This window comes from Eucyclogobius newberryi, unplaced genomic scaffold, assembly GCF_026437365.1.
Source record: "Eucyclogobius newberryi isolate DKJ021-1_F unplaced genomic scaffold, fEucNew1.0.hap1 SCAF_17, whole genome shotgun sequence".
NCBI lineage: Eukaryota > Metazoa > Chordata > Actinopteri > Gobiiformes > Gobiidae > Eucyclogobius > Eucyclogobius newberryi.
Window position 1 is genome coordinate 34,859,077 of NW_027315801.1, and position 19,253 is coordinate 34,878,329.

The window sequence follows — 19,253 nt, forward strand, 5'->3', positions numbered from 1 at the left end:
CACCATTGGCCGCTCGAGGCTTCCGTACTTTTTCACTTCGGAGATTGTAAAATTCACAAAGAAGCATCTTCAGCTCCAGATGGTGGCGCTAATGCAATTTATTATGTTTGCAACCCGCAAACCCCAAGAAAAAGAAGAAGAAGTAGTAAAACTAGCTTCCGTCTCTCCGCTGTGCAGTTAGCTCATGTTAGCTCATGTTAGCTCATGTTAGCTCGGGGCTAAAGCTCAAAACAACAGCGTTAAAATGTCCGCAGGTCAAACACTGAGAGTTTTGGTGAATGCGCGGCTGACTGCGGCTGCGGAAGAGATATTTGCGCTGTTTGAAAGAACGACAGCGGAGTTTGAGGAGGAACTGCGCCGCTCCAGAGAAGAGAACCAGAGGAAACAAGAGCTGCTGGACTCGGTGCTGAGCCCGAGAGTCGCGCTGCTCAGAGCGGATCTCAGGACTACGGAGAGTCCTGGACCCGGTCTGGACCAGGGACTGAACCAGGATCTGGACTTGGAGTCAGAAGAACAGCTCGTCAAACAAGAGGAGCAGCTGCTGCAAATGTGAGCTGAACCATTTGAAACATCAAAGTGACTGTAATTGTCTGCCTGTGGGCGGGGCGATGGGACAAAGAAACAAAAAAGAAAGAATAACATTCACTAATTCCTTATGATCAATATCTATTGGTCTATATTCATTTGACTTTTCTTCAGGGCTGCCACTAACGATCATTTTACTAATCAATTAGTCTAACCATGATTCTTTTGATTAATCGATTTAAGAATGAAAAAGTCACGTGATGAAACATTTGTAGTAAATTTTACGAGATGAAGCTGAAGTGAAGCGTCTGGGGATCTTGGTGGAGGACCATTATAACCCTCAGTCAGAGGGTTTTAATGGTCATGACTTACTCTAATTTCATTTTTATAATAACTCCTTGTGTGTAAATACCTATACATACCTATAAAAGTGAAAAACCTTTAGACCTTTTGTCCTCCAGACCTTGAGTCTCAGCTCAGTTCTATTTGGTACAAAACCTTTGGTCATATTTACCAGTTTAAGATTGTACCATCTGTGTTTAGTTTAGTTCTGATCAGCTCCTTCCATGTTGTAAGAACAGATTTTACCCAGGGATTCTTCACTTCCTCCGTCAGACTCAAGTGTCTGTCATCTGCAGTAAGACCTGTACAGGAACCCCCGGCACCACATTACTCTCAGTATAAGGCCTGTACAGGAACCCCCGGCACCACATTACTCTCAGTATAAGGCCTGTACAGGAACCCCCGGCACCACATGACTCTCAGTATAAGACCTGTCCAGGAACCCCAGGCACGACATGACTCTCAGTATAAGAACTGTACAGGAACCCCCGGCACCACATTACTCTCAGTATAAGACCTGTACAGGAACCCCCGGCACCACATTACTCTCAGTATAAGACCTGTACAGGAACCCCCGGCACCACATTACTCTCAGTATAAGGCCTGTACAGGAACCCCCGGCACCACATTACTCTCAGTATAAGGCCTGTACAGGAACCCCCGGCACCACATTACTCTCAGTATAAGGCCTGTACAGGAACCTCAGGCACCACATTACTCTCAGTATAAGACCTGTACAGGAACCCCCGGCACCACATTACTCTCAGTATAAGGCCTGTACAGGAACCCCCGGCACCACATTACTCTCAGTATAAGGCCTGTACAGGAACCTCAGGCACCACATTACTCTCAGTATAAGACCTGTACAGGAACCTCAGGCACCACATTACTCTCAGGATGAGACCATTGAGCTTCAGATTCAAGCTCACACCAGCAATGCTCTGATTTGACCTGAAATAAAGTCATTTTTGAGATTCGAGGTTTCTCGTGTCGATGTTTAGTCTATAACCGACTGCAAGAGGTGAGGATCGTTCTCAAGGTCTTTATTTGGTGCAAACGGGGAAAAATAGGCTAAACAGGAGCTTGTTGTTTTGTATTGTAGCTGAGCTCCTCCTTCCACAGTTTCACTGCGTTTTATATAGTTTATAAAGCTTTTGCTTGGGTCTGATATAATGGCATGGTGTCAGCTTCAAGATTGTTTGTACTACTTGAACTACACCCTCACCATCACAGACAATTAAATTTATCATTTCAAATCAATGTCGGTGTAATCCCTCATTTGTCCAGGAGTGTTCCATTGTAGAAAAAGCTTCAGTTGTATCATCTGGACTCAGTTTAGAAAAAAATGTTGTAAAGAACGCTACATAGGAGAGACTAAACAGCCTCTGCACAAGAGGCTTTTTCAGCACAGAAGAAATACAAGTTCAGGACCACAGAGCGCCGTGAACCTTCATCTTGAAACCTCTAATCACTCGTTTGAAGACGGTGAGGTGAAGGTTTTAAGCAGGGAGAAAAGATGGGTTGAAAGAGGAGTCAAGGAAGCTATTTTTGTTTAAAAAAAAAAAGAAAGACCGTCTTTAAACAGAAATGGAGGGTTAAGATTCAACCTTCTGTAATCTATAATGGAATATTGAAGCCCTGGAGAGGTAGAGGACCAGGACATTCGGATGCTAATCAGGTCCTCAGGGCGTGAGCCTGGGACACACAAAGACAAAGGGGATACTAATAGTCCATTAAAGGACAAATGGTGTAGCTCGTTAGAAACAAAGAAGTTTCTGTTTAAACAAACAACTCTTTCCACTTCAGGAGGCTCCGCCCAATGTGCTGGACTTACCACAGAATAGTATAAATATCTGAGTTCCCGGCCTAAATTCGCTTATTGACAATGACCCTTGGATGAGAGTCGAAACATCTATTTTTTCTAAACTGAGTCCAGATGACTACAACTGAAGCTTTTTCTACAATTTCAAATCAATGTTAAAGGTTTTATTTTCTTACAGTAATTTCAGAAGTTGTAGTTTTAGATTTTTTTCTATTTTCTTTTCAGAGTCACTCCAGAGTCCAGTGTAGTTTGTGTGAAGGAAGAAGAGTCGAGAGTGTTTCACCAAACTGAGGACGGAGAGGAAACACAAGGAGAGAATGACGAGGAGCCACATTTACACCCACAGACTGAGGGAGGGTCTTCTGACACGGACAATGATGATGACTGGAGTGCCGCTTTCAGCTGTTCAGGAGCACAAATGGAGACCGAGTCGGACATAGACCCCCACTACCAAGTCCAGATCAGCACAAACTCTCAACAATGTCTCAAATACCAGTGCTCAATTTGTAAAAGGGGATTTAAGTATAAAAGTCAATTGCAAAGTCACATTAGAAGCCACACAGGTGAGAAACCCTTCAGCTGTTCAACATGTAAAAAAGCATTTTCCCAAAAAAGCGCACTCATATTACATGAAAGGACTCACACAGGTGAAAAACCTTACAGCTGTCCAATGTGTACGAGTTGTTTTTCAAATAGTTCTGGCCTTAATGCACACATGAGAAAACACACAGGTGAAAAACCTTACAGCTGTCCAATGTGTACAAGTCAATTTTCGAATCATTCTGGCCTTAATGCACACATGAGAAAACACACAGGTGAAAAACCTTACAGCTGTCCAACATGTATGAAAACATTTGCAGTTAAATCAACTCTCTGGAGCCACATTAGAATCCACACAGGTGAGAAACCTTACAGCTGTCCAACATGTAAGAGTTGTTTTTCGATCCGTTCAAGCCTCATGCGACACTTGAGAGTTCACACGGGTGAGAAACCTTTCAGCTGTTCTGTTTGCAATAAAACATTTTCTCGGAGTTATCGTCACACGCAGCACATGAGAACTCACACAAAAGAGTAACCGGACAGCTGAACAGAACAAGACTGGTTGTGGTTATGCAACGTTCTAATGTTCTAAAGTGTTGGTTCTCAAACTATGGTGTGTGTACCACTTGTGTTACATGAGTTTGTTCTGTTGGTACATGGACTCCTTTTGAAGAACCTCTCGTCGAACTATTTTAGAGCTGGTTTAGTCCAGTTATAGACCTGGCCTTGGTCTGAGCTGGGCGTGGCAAGGCATCCACGTCATTCAAGTCTTGTTCCAGTCTTTATGTTCTCCACGGGGATGTTCTCCACGAGGAAGTTCTCCACAAGGAAGTTCTCCACGAGGATGTTCTCCACCGGAATGATCTCCACAGGAATGATCTCCACGGGGATGGTCTCCACGAGGATGTTCTCCACGGGAATGATCTCCACAGGAATGATCTCCACAGGAATGATCTCCACAGGAATGATCTCCACGGGGTTGTTCTCCACGGGGATGTTCTCCATGGGGATGATCTGTTTTTCCCTAACCTATGACATGGGTTAGTCTCCATCTGAGATTATGACATCAAATAGTGAACAGAACCTGTGCTCTTTGACCTGTCAGACTCGTTGACCTGGTTTATGGTTAAAAACATTGTTCTATTGCTCTCACTCCAACAGGACAGGCCCAAATCACATGTGGGCCACATGGTAATGTGGGCCACTTGGTAATGTGGACTACTTGGCAGAGACTTTGTGGTTCTCTGGATGTACATTTCTCCCCTTCATCTGTCAAAATAAAATAACCCTCTTGTTCCTACTTATTTTAATCCATGCATTTATATAATTTAAATATTATTTCTCTTGAACGATTTTTAAACTTCAATAAACATTTTAGTCAGGTGGTTACTGTGGTCCTTGTTTTGCTTAATTGCTTGATTTTAATAACTCATTTGTAAATACATATAAAAGTTGATTTTTGTGTTTTTTCAGTTGAGCCTTTGTAAAACATTTACAGAATTAAAACTGAAAAAGTGCTTTTGATTTCACTACAAATTAATGCAAATGATCCATTTTGCTGTTCATAAAATAAAAACGAGAAACTGTTTTGGTTTGATAATAAATATGGTAGACAAAAAAAAACATGGCAAACATTAACATAAATCTTCAAATATTTTAAAATATCTTTTTGTGTCATTTGTCATACTTTTTGTACCAGATTGGAATTGTACAGGAAGTAGTCAGCTCTGTTTTTTGTTCTCAGGGCTTTCTGAATTAGAAGTCTTTAAAAACTTAAAAACTAGAGAATACAATATTAAGAAATTCCAAACAGAGAGGGCTATTTATATATATATATATATTTTGAGAGAAGCTGAAGGATATTATAAAATCTAGAAAGTGCAGCTAATCTGAAGTATTTTAGTGTTTTATCGCCTGACCAGCAGAGGGCAGCAGTGCGCAAGCCGCGCCTCGTCTGCCGGAAAAACAAGCTCGTGTCTCCCGTGTTCCGTTAGCTCGAGGCTAAAGCTAAAAACAAAGCCGTTTGTAAAAATGTCCGCAGGTCAAACACTGAGAGTTTTGGTGAATGCGCGGCTGACTGCGGCTGCGGAAGAGATATTTGCGCTGTTTGAAAGAACGACAGCGGAGTTTGAGGAGGAACTGCGCCGCTCCAGAGAAGAGAACCAGAGGAAACAAGAGCTGCTGGACTCGGTGCTGAGCCCGAGAGTCGCGCTGCTCAAAGCGGATCTCAGGACTACGGAGAGTCCTAGACCCGGTCTGGACCAGGGACTGGACCAGGATCTGTACCAGGGACTAGACCAGGGTCTGGACCAGGGACTGAACCGGGGACTGGACCTGGAAATTAAAGAGGAGCTAAGAGAAGAGCTGCTACAAGTGTAAGCTCAACCATTTCAAACATCTAACTGCACTTTTACTGACATTGTTGTGTAAGAGGAGGAGGACCAGCAGGAGGTGGATGCTGAGTAGTTTTATTAGGACTAGAAGTTTTTTTTTGCCATTGTCAGTGAACAAAATGTACAGAACTGGAACTGACTTTGGTGATTCGATGCAAAATGAACAACAATTGTTCTTTGAACAATATCAAAGAAAATATGGCATGCATTGTACACATAATTTACAATACAATTTACAGATGTAGTGCAGAAAGTGAACTGTGCAGTGAGCGATCAAATTATAAGTGTGTTATATTTATTTGAGACAGGACGGTGCACATTGGAAGGAGGAACCTATCGTATACATATCGATCTATAAATACTACACTAGACAAGACCCAAGGTGTAGGCCGTGCAAAGGGGTCCCTGAGACAATCCCGCACATAACTGCAGGTTGTTGTTGTTGTTGTTGTTTTATGGCGGTTGGCATCCGAGTGTTGCATTACCGCTAGACTTTATTCCTTAGACTGTTGTTGCTGTTGTTATTGTTTTATGGCAGTCGACAGCCGAGTGTCGCATTACCGCCAGACTTTATTCCCCAGACTTTGTCATAGTCCTAAAAGTTGTTCTTCCAGTGCTTTGACCTCCAGTGCTTTGACAAAGCCCAAGAGGTCATGAGATGCCTTTGTCATTGTAAACACTATCCGCCGCAGGAAGAACAAGCCCTGGACTAAAACTGTGAGGAGACCTTGCTCAACACCCGGTCTGGAGAGACGGGAGATGGCGGAGGAGAGTGGATCGGGGATGGAAGACGTTCTGGACGGCGTGGAGGAGCAGCCTTTTCTGCCTGCACGGGCCCGGAAACGTAAAAAGTCCCTTAGCTCGTCCGAGGGTTCTGGGAATGAGCAGCAGGATGAGGCTGAAGCTATTGATATCCGGGGTGAGAGCAGAGACTGTAAGGTGATCATAAAGCTTGCACAGGATAGTGCATCCTTTAAGGAGTGGAATTCAGTGGCATTGTCAAAGAGCCTAACTGTAGCTGTGGGAGTGATCAAGAGTGCGAGTGTCCTTAGAGATGGCTCGCTGCTGGTCGTGTGCAAGGACGCGGCTCAGCAACGGAAGGCGATTGGAACTAAACGTCTGGGTGGAAAGGACATTCTTGTGTCTGATGCTGAAAGAAACACGGTCAGAGGAGTTATCGTAGGTGTCCCTACGGCGACGTCTGTGGATGAAGTTAAGGAGAATTTGACGGGAGTTACGGTGGTGGACGCTAGGCGTTTGAAGGTGACCCGGTTTGGGGTAAGATGTGACAGCTTGTCGGTAATGGTAACACTTGAAGGGAGGTGCCTGCCTAGTAAGGTGTTCATTGGGTACATGTGCTATAGCGTCAGGCCATATGTTCCACCGCCCCTGCGTTGCTTTAAGTGCCAGCGCTTTGGGCATATTGCAGCGGTCTGTAGAGGGAAGCAAAGATGTGGTAAATGTGCAGGAGATCATGAGCATGGGAAGTGTGACGTGGGTGCAAAACTGAAGTGCTGTAACTGTGAGGAAGAACATAGCTCTGCCTACGGGGGATGCAGGTTTAGCAAAAGAGCTGCTGAGGTGCAGAAAATAAAGGTCTCTCAAGGTATATCCTATGCAGATGCAGTCAAGAAAGTTTCAAGTAACGAGTTTAGAGTAAATACAGAGAGAGGAGCCAGCGCTGCTCCCAGCCAGGGCGAAATGAGAGAGGCCAGCGTGGCTCCCAAGAAGTGTGAAGGTTTCAAGAGTGGAGGTCCCAAGTGTGCAGGTTCCAGAATTAATGAGAATACCCTGGTTGTGGATAGAGAGGATTTTGTACTCTTTATGGTGGATGTTGTAAACTGTGCTGCTCAGACTCAAAGCAGAACTGAAAGGATCAGGATCATTGCTAAAGCTGCAGGGAGATTCCTTGGAACAAAGGAACTTGATTGGGCAGATATAGAAAACAGGCTAAAGGCGCTAAATGGGAGTCGGAGTGATGGGGGTCTGCTTGTGGGGAGTCAGAGTGACGAGATGGGGGTGGGGGTGGTCTCCTGTCCTCGCCCAGTCTCGTAGACGCACGGCTACCAAGCGGCGACATCAGTGGACATATTAAAGCCTATAGAATGAAGCCTGAAGAATAAAGCTGTACGGTGGAAGCACCGAACGTCAAAGAAGGAGAGGAAGATGAAGAAGAGTCTCCCTGGAATAAAGCCGGTTGGTCTCTGAAACAACAACAACTATTCTAGTCACAAAGACATATCATGACCTCATGGGCTTTGTAACACCAAAGCAATGGAAGGAGTACTTTTACGGACTACGACAGAGTCTGAGGACTACGAAAAGTCTGAGGAATAAAGTCTGGCGGTAATGCAACAATTGGCCATAAAACAACAACAACAACAACAACCAAGTCTAAAGAATAAAGTCTAAAGAATAAAGTCTAAAGTCTAAAGAACAAAGCCTAAAGAACAAAGCCTAAAGAATAAAGTCTAAGATGTACAACTACAGTAGGTGGCAGTGATGTAACACAGAGGAATAAAGTCTGGCGGTAATGCAACACTCGGATGCCAACCGCCATAAAACAACAACAACAACAACAACAACTTGGATACCAACCGCCATAAAACAACAACAACAACATTCTAGTCACAAAGACATATCATGACCTCATGGGCTTTGTAACACCAAAGCAATGGAAGGAGTACTTTTACGGACTACGACAAAGTCTGAGGAATAAAGTCTGGCGGTAATGCAACACTTGGATGCCAACCGCCATAAAACAACAACAACAACAACAACATTGTATCCTATAGAAGTTCTTCCTCCCCTCAGACTTTGTCGTAGTCCTTTAAAAAATCTTATTCCATTGCTTTGGGAGTACAAAGCCCATGAGGTCATGGGACGTCTTTGTCGTTTTATCCTTTAGAAGTCCTTCTTCCATCACTTTGTCGTTTCTAGGCCCATGAAGCCAAAGCGCGTTAGAACATCCTCTTGCTCCTCATCCTCGGCTCAGTCTCCGACACCCCCCAACTCTATAAACGTTTACCCAGCCCTGTGCTACATAAGTAAGCAACCACAGCCTGACACAAACCCTGTGACTGGATCGCCAGAACGTTCCGCAGATTGAACTCCCGCCCATTATTCCGAAACCACAAGGCCAACCCGGCCCTTTCTCTATCATAAGCCTCACAGCAAATCAGCACATGCTCGACAGTCTCTGGCACCCGACAGTGACCACACAGACCGGTCGGATGTTTGCCTATTCTACTCAGTGACCAATTGAGTCCAGTATGGCCAATCCTCATGCGGGCGAAGGCCCTTTCCTCCCACGCGTTCCTGCCCATAGACCCGCAAGGACCCACACTACCCTGTATGTGATAGAGATGCCGTCCAGTAACACAGTGGCTCCAAAATTCCTGCCAAAGGCCGACCACATGACTCTTGATAACGGGCTTGATTTCAGACTTGCCCAACTCAACCGCCACATCAATTGATGGCCGCCGAAGGGAACGTTTAGCCAGTGCATCAGCCATTTCGTTACCATCCACCCCCACATGCGCAGGGACCCAAATGAAGGAAACCCTCACATCCTTCCTGGACAGGGAGAGCATCAGACAGAAGATGCCATTCAACACATCCTGTCTGCAATCCGATTTCCCAGATTTAATGCTTTGCAATGCAGAAAGGCTGTCAGAGGCCACCACAATGCCGCAACACTGCAAAGCAGATTCCGCCCATTCCAACGCCAACCGTATCGCTATAAGTTCCGACGTGAAAACAGAAAGGCGATCTGTCAACCTCTTCTTGACCGCCAGCCCCAGGTCAGGCACAAAATAAGCGGCGCCAGTACGCCCACTCTCAGGATCCCTAGACCCGTCGGTATAAATAAACACATCACCTGAGTGCTTATCGATGAGCGCTTGAACGGCAAACTGCGGTGCCCTCCCAGCGACTCCTCTAAGCTTGCCATGCAAGCTAACATCAACAGGAGCCGGGACAAACTTCCACGGAGCTATAGCAGACAAAGCCACCGACGGGCTCACACGCAGATCACCAACCCCCGCAAGCCGCGCCTTCGCATTTCCTACCTGGCTGAAAACCATACTGCCAGCCTCATTCTGCCCCTCATCAACCCTGAGAAAGTCCCTCACCGGGTGAGAGCTCGTATGACCTTGCACATTCACCCAGTAAGCCAACAGAAGTTCTAGCCTCCGGAGCCGTAACGGCAATTCCCCCAACTCAACCTGCAGCGCCGAGACAGGGGAGGTCCTAAAAGCCCTACAGCAGATGCGCAAGGCCTGGGCTTGCTCCACATCAAGCTTCTTTAAGTTAGTCTCAGCCGCAGACATGTAGGCTATACAGCCATAATCAATAGCCGCCCTCATGACGGCCCGATAAATACCCAGGAGCGACCTTCTGCTGGCCCCCCAGTCCTGGCCGGATAGACAACGAAGCAAGTTATTCACCCTTTTGCATTTACCACTGACCTCATCAATGTGCTGACGCCAACTAAGCCTCTCGTCAAAGGTGACCCCCAAGAACCTCACCTCCCTGACCTGTTCGAGCACCTGCCCATGCAGTCGAAGGGAGACGTCCCTATGCCCATTGAAGAAACAGATCACTTGAGACTTCCGTACGGACAGTTTAATCCCCCACTTCAGGGCCCACTGCTCCACCTGCTGTATTGCCCTTTGCAGTTTCGCCTCGTAAAACCGGAGATTCCTCCCTCTCACCCATAGAGCGCCATCATCAGCATAAAGGCTCCTCCCAACTGCAGGTGTAAGATGCTGCAGGGACAGCATACATGGAGCGCCACCTAGAGGCTGGCATAGTGTACAGAAACATCTGAGCAGAGCACGGGCTGGAGACCCTAAGGACCAGGTGGGACACACCTCCAAAGGTGGAGAACGACCGAGCCAAGGTCCTCTGGGACTTCCAGATACAGACAGACCGCATGGTGGTGGAGAACCAACCGGACATAGTGGTGGTCTCCAGGGTCAGAGGAAAGCCGTGGTGGTGGACATTGCAGTGCATCATGGGATGGAAACATCTGGAAAAAGGAACATGAGACCTTAGAGAAATACCAAGGCCTCAGAGAGGAGCTGGAGAAGGTCTGGAGCGTGAAGGTGTCAGTGGTGCCCGTAGTGACCGGAGCACTCGGGGCAGTGACCCCCAAACTGAAGGTGTGACCCCCAAACTGGAGGAATGGCTTGAGCAGATCCGGGAAAAACATTAGACATCTCGGTCCAGAAAAGTACAGGAACAGCAAAGATACTGAAGAACTCTCAAACTCCCAGAGGACCCCAGCTATAATATACACATGTATATATTATATATAAATTATATATGTGTATATATGTGTGTGCATGCCGCAAGAAAATGCTCTAAGCAGGTTTCATTTATAATTTCAACTCGATGTTAGAGGTGGGTTTTATTTTCTTGCCTCATTTCAGACGCCGTGTTTTTACATTTGATTTCTATTTTCTCTTCAGATCCGTTCCAGAGTCCAGTGCAGTTTATGTGAAGGAAGAAGAGTCGACAGTGTTTCACCAAACTGAGCCACTTTTACACCCACAGACTGAGGGAGGGTCTTCTGACAATTATGGCAACTGGAGTGCCCCTTTCAGCTGGTCAGGAGCACTGATGCAGACCGGGGCTGACGGAGACCCCCACGACCAGATCAGCACAAACTCTGAACCAACTTTCATGCAGAATAGATACCAGTGCTCAATTTGTAAAAAGACATTCAAGTACAAAAGTTATTTACAAATACACAAAAGAATCCACTCAGATGAGAAACCTTTCAGCTGTCCAATCTGTACAAAAACATTCATATCAACGTCGAATCTGAGGAAACACATGAGAGTTCACACTGGTGAAAAACCATTCAGCTGTCCAATATGTACGAGACAATTTTCCGATGGTTCTGACCTCAAACGTCATTTAAGAGTTCACACGGGTGAGAAACCCTTCAGCTGTTCAATCTGTAATAAAACATTTTCACGAGGTCATCATCGTTCGGCGCACATGAGTACTCACACAAAAGAGGAACCACACAGCTGAACAGAACTGGTTGTGTTCAAGTGATACACTAACGTTCTAAAGCGATGGTTCTCAGAATGGTATGTGTACCACTTTTGTTACGAGAGTTTGTTCTGGTGGTACGTTCAATTTACAGTCCATTTTATGCACATTTTTATCCTCCTTGTGAAGAACCTCTGGTTGTCGTATTTTAGACCTGCTTTAGGCCCAGATTAGACCTGGTATAGTCCAGTTATAGACATGGCCTTGGTCTGAGCTGGGCGTGGCAAGGCATCCACGTCATCCAAGTCGTGTTCAAATGTCCATGTCCTCCATTTTGTGTGTGTTTTAGCAATGGCTTGTGTTCACGTGACATTCTAGAATTCCGAGTTTAAAACAGAGTTCGAGCTGGTCAGATTTCAATGTTGGAAATTGCTGTTTAACTGTCAGATTTCAGATTTGCTGACCTGGTTTATGGTTTATGAACACGTGTATATGATTCAAGCGGTGCCATTCAACTCCAAAGATGGGACTGTTTTCAGCTGAAAGGTCTTTGCAGAGTTACATCGGCGTTCTGCCACTGAGATCATGACATCAACAGATTCTAACCTATCCTTGAGTCTGAAGTGACGTGACACACTCTCCTGCCATCTAGAGGACAAAAGCTGCATGTTCACCGTGGGATGTCTCAAAACAAAGTATTCTTTCTCTTCTGTCACGCCCCCAAAGACCTTGTTTGTCCAGAAATGTGTGACTGGTCAGGAGGGACCAGTGGACTCACAGAACTCACTCCAGACTGAAGCTGAGCTGTTTGTTTCAGGTCGTTAGCAGCTGGCTAATGCTAGCGGCTATGCTGATAAACGTTAGCCTACTTGCCGGTATTTCCAACTCATTTCCATCTCAGGTTCTGTCCTTTTCATTTTCAGTTTTCCGTGCTGTTTTTCATGACCAACAGCGGCGAGGCAACAGCATGTGTAGATGTCAAAATGACTGAGACTCATGAATGTAGCTCCACCCACGTGTCTAAATGTGCAGAGGTCGCCGCTCCAGCAGGGAAGACACTGCGATTATGGCAAGAGCCCTTTTGGAGTTTTTTTTTAATTCAAGCTGTAAGTAAAATATCTTAAAACCAAATCCGATTGAACATTTGGACCCTCACGTGGTCCGAGTGCTTTTGAAGAACTCTGCCCAAAATCTGAAAACTGGGCATTTGATTTACCCTCCACTTTTTAGTGTAATAAAAAAAAGGTTTTGAGAAATACACTTCATCATAAAATCCTGTACATATAACATATTCTGATATTATTAAAATGACGTGATTTTGATAAAATAGAGAGCATGTTTTGTGTTTTAACTAATGTGAAGCTGAAAGAGGCTGTTTCACTCATGTAATAAACAGCCCCGGAAATCCCATTAAAGTCTGTGATTTTGTTGTTTTATTTATTTGTTCTTATATATATGTATGGTTCCGCATTTTGGGATATACGTTCATAAATATCATCTTGGCTGGACAATTCAAAAATATCACGACAAAAAAAATCTAAAATAAGTCTTGTTTTGTTTTGTTTTGCGGATGTTCCAAATCCAACTTCCGGACAATGTAGACTCGCATCGACGCGTTCTGATGACGTCAAACTGGGCCGCCCTTTCAGCTCTCTCTTGTGCCGTTAGTCTGAAGCTAAAGCTAAAAACAACAGCGTTAAAATGTCCGCAGGTCAAACACTGAGAGTTTTGGTGAATGCGCGGCTGACTGCGGCTGCGGAAGAGATATTTGCGCTGTTTGAAAGAACGACAGCGGAGTTTGAGGAGGAACTGCGCCGCTCCAGAGAAGAGAACCAGAGGAAACAAGAGCTGCTGGACTCGGTGCTGAACCCGAGAGTCGCGCTGCTCAAAGCGGATCTCAGGACTACGGAGAGTCCTGGACCCGGTCTGGACCAGGGACTGGACGAGGGACTGGATTTAGAAATCAAAGAGAGTTCTTGGATTAAAGAGGAGCCGGAAGAGCAGCTGCTGCCAGTGTAGGCGCAACCATTTTAATTCTCACTTTACCGTTAGAAAAAAGAAAAAAAAATCGCACTCATTCAAGAGGCCATTTTGTGTCCTCTTCTTTAAATGCCCGTTAAAGCAATTTACATTCATATTTTTTCCTACTTTAAAATAGACCTACTTCTTGAAACATTCATATTAACAAATCTTCTGTGCACATAAATATAGTTTTAAGCTTTTCCCCCTTTGATGGGTGACGTGCTCCCTCAGGACCTCCTCTCTGCTGTATTAACCTTCTCATTATTCCTCTTGGCAGAAGTGGACCTGTGTAAACCATGGATCCATTAAAATATCTACTGTTGTTAGTTTAATGGTCGTGAGTCGCCCCCCAGTGGCCAGTCCTTTGGTACTGCAGCGTCTTGAGAGTCTCAGCACAAATGAGGCCTCAAAATAATGAACTTTATGTATTACAAAGAACCTGAAGTTTATTTAAAGGTTCCCAACAAGTGGATATGAACCTGACATTATGTTGATTATAAAAATAATAAGAATATGTGCACATATCTAATTTGACACGCCCACTTTAGCTCGAGCCGCGCTTTGAAGTCTTACATCCGTTTAGCCTTCACGTCCTGTGATGTTTACTTGGCTTTTCACTTTACAACGTCTGAAATCACAGCAGCCGTTTCCTTGAAGATTTCAACAAGTTATACCTCTGTACGGTCGCTTTAACTGTCTTAGGGGTGCTATTATTTTTCACATTTGAACAACTTGTACTTTTTTCACTATTTGCAGAAGTATCAATACTTTTTCCCATTTAAATTAATGGTGCATTAAGGCCGCCACGTTTGACTTTCTTTTTCAAAATTGTACTTGTCCTAGGTTTTCCGTCCGATCGAGCTCAAAACAACACTTTTTTCATCTAGATACATTGAAAATTAATTAAATTTTTTTTAAAAAAATGTATATTCCGTAACATACCCTTAAAAAAGGCTTGATTTCCTGCTAATGCTAGTTAGCATTAGAATTACTGAGTATGCCGCAAAACGCAGCAGAAAACATGGACGGATGGGAAGGCGAGAGCCATCATTGCTGCTAGTGCGGCTTTAATGTAATTTGTTTCTCAGTAGTATTACCAGTACTATTTACACACATGTAGTACTCTTATACACATGTAGTACTACTTACACACATGTAGTACTCTTATACACATGTAGTACTACTTACACACATGTAGTACTCTTATACACATGTAGTACTACTTACACACATGTAGTACTCTTATACACATGTAGTACTACTTACACACATGTAGTACTCTTACACACATGTAGTACTTTTACACAAGAATGAAGACACTAGCAATTGCTTCAGCCATTGCACATTATCGTGTTCAGTTCTGTAACTACTTTCTGTTGCAACTTTGGAATTTCCCCATTGTGGGACAAATAAAGGCTTATCTTATCTTATAGTGTCTCGTAGGGCAGCGTAGGTCACATTTCGAGCCCTTTAGGTCCAGGAGCCGCTCACGCTTTCATACACTGTGTCTGAGGAAGCTGGGATCGTTCTTGAATTGGAAAAATTAGACTGAGCAAGTCAAAAGACAGAGAGCCTCTTTGCGGTTAAGCGTTCGCTTGGTTGTCTGTGCATTTAGTGGCATAATAAAACGAGCGAGCGTATGATGGTAAGACGTTATTAAAAATGGATATCCTCCAACTGCCATCAATTAGGTTACCGTAAAAGGGCTTTCGATCCAAGAGTGGGGTGATTTACATAATTTCAGATGCTGTGTTTTTACATTTTATTTCTATTTTCTTTTCAGATCCGTTCCAGAGATTAGTGAGGTTTGTGTGAAGGAAGAAGAGTCGACAGTGTTTCACCAAACTGAGGACGAAGAGGAAACACGAGGAGAGAACGAGAAAGAGCCACGTTTACACCCACAGACTGAGGGAGAGTCTTCTGACAATTATGACGACTGGAGTGCCCCTTTCAGCTGTTCAGGAGCACAGACGGAGACCGAGGCTGACGGAGATCCCCACGACCAAGTCCAGATCAGCACAAACTCTGAAACATCTCTCAAGCAGAATACACTCGAGTGCTCGGTTTGTAAGAGGATATTTAAGTGCAAAAGTCATTTACAAAGGCACAATAGAATGCACACAGGCAAGAAACCTTTGAGCTGTCCAATCTGTAAGAAAAAATTCAGCTCAGTATCACAGATCAAGACGCACGTTAGAATCCACACAGGTGAGAAACCCTACAGCTGTTCAACCTGTAAAAAAGCATTTACCCAAAAAGGCGCCCTCATTTCACACGAGAGGACTCACACTGGTGAAAAACCCTTCAGCTGCCCAACATGTTTGAGTCGCTTTCCAGGTAGTTCTGCCCTCAAAGTACACATGAGAAAACACACAGGTGAAAAACCGTACTGCTGTCCATCATGTACGAGACGTTTTCCAAATTCTTCTGCCCTCAAAGTACATATTAGAATTCACACGGGTGAAAAACCCTACAGCTGTCCAACGTGTATGAAACCATTTTCAGATTTATCTGTCCTCAGACGGCATGTAAATACTCACACAGGCTCAAAACCGTTCAGCTGTTCTACCTGTAATAAAGCATTTACACGGAATTATAGTCTTGCGGTGCACATGAGAACTCACAGTCCAGAGATCAGTGCAGTTTGTGTGAAGGAAGAAGAGTCGACCGTGTTTCATCAAACTGAGGACGAAGAGGATACACGAGGAGAGAACGACGACGAAGAGCCACATTTACACCCACAGACTGAGGGAGGGTCTTCTGACACACTCAATGAGGACGACCAGTGTGACCCTTTCAGCTGGTCGGGAGCACCGATGGAGACCGAGGCTGACGGAGACCTCCACGAGCAAGTCCAGATCGGCACAAACTCTGAAGAATCTCTCAATACACATCAGTGCCCAGTGTGTAAGAAGATATTCAAGTACAAGAGTTATTTACAAATACACAAAAGAGTCCACTCAGACGAGAAACCTTTCCGCTGTCTAACGTGTACGAAAACATTCAAATTAGCATCGACACTCAAGAAGCACATTCGAGTTCACACTGGCGAAAAACCCTACAGCTGTTCAATATGTACGAGAAAATTCTCAGATTGTTCTGCACTCAGACGACATGAAAGAATTCACAGGGGCGAGAAACCCTACAGTTGTTCAACGTGTAAAAGAGGGTTTATCCAAAAGAAAAACCTAGATTCACATGAAAAGATTCACACAGGGGAAAAACCCTTCTGCTGTCCAATGTGTGATAGTCATTTTGTAGATCGTTCCGGTCTAAGAATACACATCAGAAAACACACAGGCGAAAAACCATTCGAGTGTCCAACATGTCCAAAACGATTTTCCTGTGGTTCCTCTCTAACACGACATGTGAAAAGTCACACAGGCGAGAAACCCTTCATCTGTTCTATTTGTGATAAAACATTTACACGAAGTTATAGTCTTGCTGAGCACATGCGAACACACATAAAAGAGGAACCATACAGCTTTACAGAACAAGACTGAAGACTTGTGGTCAGTTCATTGTGTCAGTGGTTCTCAAAGTGTGGTACGCTGATAGTCTGAATCTAACATTCAGGTCCAGAGTCCCGGACCCCTCGCTCTCCCACTGCCCCTTTAATTCTTCTTTTTATACCTGTTCAACAATGTAAACAAAATGTGATTTTGAATAAATAAGGGTTTATTAACATTGTATGTATTTATTGAGTCTTCTATTTTATATTTATTTTCAAATATGTTATAACTATAGATCTATTGTTCTTCAGTACTTACATATTCAGTTTGGTAATGAGGTCAAATGAGTTAAAATGCCTCACTACATTGTCAGCTTTAAACAGGACTCAGGACGCTGCTGGTTTTCATCACCTGCAGCTCCGAGCAGCAGCTTTACACGTGTCTGTGTGAGGCAGAGAGAGCAGCTCGCTGGGCTGTGACTTTCCTGAAGTCCACGATCATCTCCACTCTTCTGGGCATTCAACTCCAGGTTATTACCGCTGCACCAGGACACCAGCCGGTCCACCTCCTCCTGTAGGCAGACTCATCCCCGTCCCAGATGAGCCCGATGAGTGTGATCTCGTCATGGCAATGAGGGTGGTGTCATCCGCAAACTTGATCAGTTTTATGAAAAAATGATAATAATAATCTGGCCCTTCTGCCTTGTTTCAATTTCAGTTCATTTAATTTTTGTAACGCCCAAACAGTCACAACAGCTGTTGCCTCTGAGGCTGTGACAAGTGGGACATAGACCCCTCGGTGCCTGGAAATGTACATGTCTAGACATCCTGGTCACCCCAGGCAGGGCCAGGCCTTCACATCAGGGCAATAAGCTGCTTTTGTTCTTCAGAGCCGGTAAACTTTCCGCCTCCCCATTCGAGTAGAAGGAACCACGGGTGTCCAGGACGTGCCTGTTGTCTCTCTAAGGTGTCGGCGATCAAAATGTAAATGTAAACCCTGTATCTCTTGTTCTCCTTTTGCCTGTGCCATTTGCATCTCTGCCTATATAGACCTGCCTGTGAATTGTAAATGTGGAATGGGTCATGTGACCATCTGTTTATATACACATTTTGGGGAGCAAAGGAGCAGACAAGAGTTTATTTCTGATTCAATCACAAGATTAAACATTTTACTTTTGAGACAAGACAACTCTGTTTCTTTGTTTTACCGAGAGATTTTTGCCACGACATCAGTTTCATGGAGTTGTGGCTGGAAGTGCAGCAGTTTGTCACAGGGAGAAGAGCAGGGGAGAAAGTACACAGCCCTGTGGAACTCCTGTGCTGATGGTTCCAGTGTTCTTCCCCAGCCGCACACACTCTGATCCATCAGGAAGTCACTACTCCCCCTGCAGGTGGAGTCAGCGCTCCCCCTGCAGGGGGAGTCAGGCACGTTGAGCTGGGAGAGCTTGTCCTGGAGCAGAGCAGGAGGTGGTGTTGATGCAGAGCTGAAGTCCACAAACAGGATCCTGGCGTAGGTTCCCGGGGAGTCCAGGTGCTGCAGGGTGAAGTGGAGAGGCCAGGTTGATAGCGTCATCCACAACGTTGGTTCTGTAGGCGAACTGCAGGGGGTCCAGCAGGGGGTCCAGCAGGGGGTCCAGCAGGGGGAGGTGAAGGACTTGAGGTGGGGGAGGATCAGGCGCTCAAATGACTTCATGACTTCAATTGTCAGCACCACAGGTCTGTAGTCATGAAGTCCAGTGATCCGGGGCTTCTTGGGGACAGAGACGATGATGGACGACTTGAACTGGTTGACTTTATGCTTCATGTTGGCTGTCTGCTTTAGGACTCTGTGCCCAGTTCCATCCAGTCATTTGAGTGCCAAATGTAGGTGATTGGATTTGTGGGAACATTAAAAAAATACATGTGTTTTTGATTTTATCTCTTCGTCTGTTTCCTGTTTCTGTGGTTCTTGTGTTTGAAAATGATCCATGGCAAAAGCAATCAACCCAGTGACATCGGAGGTTTTACAAGTGACGTCCTTTAACTTAAACAGCATACTGAACCCAATCGATCCAAAATGTTAACACAAATTAAAAGAGAAAGAATAGACATTATATATTTATGAGAGACACATTTGAACGACATTAAACGTCAAAAACTGACCATATTTAGT

General features: G+C 44.7%; 3 protein-coding genes across 3 annotated transcripts in view; all 3 read left to right on the forward strand.

Moving 5' to 3' along the window:
• Nucleotides 1-211: 211 nt before the first annotated feature.
• The window catches only part of LOC140363625 (uncharacterized), a 48,923-nt gene continuing 29,881 nt past the window's right edge, over nt 212-19,253 (forward strand). The window contains exon 1 of the mRNA XM_072450255.1: nt 212-549. Within this exon, the coding sequence (XP_072306356.1) occupies nt 245-549 (305 nt within the window). The 5' untranslated portion in view covers nt 212-244. The remainder of the gene's footprint in view (nt 550-19,253) is intronic.
• LOC140363564 (uncharacterized) lies at nt 5,211-11,669 on the forward strand. Its single transcript, XM_072450198.1, has 2 exons — nt 5,211-5,604; nt 11,097-11,669. The coding sequence occupies exons 1-2, from the start codon at nt 5,261-5,263 to the stop codon at nt 11,665-11,667; spliced, it is 915 nt and encodes a 304-aa protein (XP_072306299.1). The 5' UTR covers nt 5,211-5,260; the 3' UTR covers nt 11,668-11,669.
• On the forward strand, nt 11,887-17,270 carry LOC140362538 (uncharacterized). The gene is made up of 3 exons (XM_072448625.1): nt 11,887-11,895; nt 13,297-13,643; nt 15,434-17,270. The coding sequence occupies exons 1-3, from the start codon at nt 11,887-11,889 to the stop codon at nt 17,151-17,153; spliced, it is 2,076 nt and encodes a 691-aa protein (XP_072304726.1). The 3' UTR covers nt 17,154-17,270.

Bases quoted from the DNA above. Each gene is read 5' to 3' on its own strand.
- LOC140363564 (XM_072450198.1), top strand. From the start codon at position 5,261: ATGTCCGCAGGTCAAACACTGAGAGTTTTGGTGAATGCGCGGCTGACT. The intron at 5,605-11,096 runs GTAAGCTCAACC...TTTTCTCTTCAG, and splicing joins AGAGAAGAGCTGCTACAAGT to ATCCGTTCCAGAGTCCAGTG.
- LOC140362538 (XM_072448625.1), top strand. The intron at 13,644-15,433 runs GTAGGCGCAACC...TTTTCTTTTCAG, and splicing joins GAAGAGCAGCTGCTGCCAGT to ATCCGTTCCAGAGATTAGTG.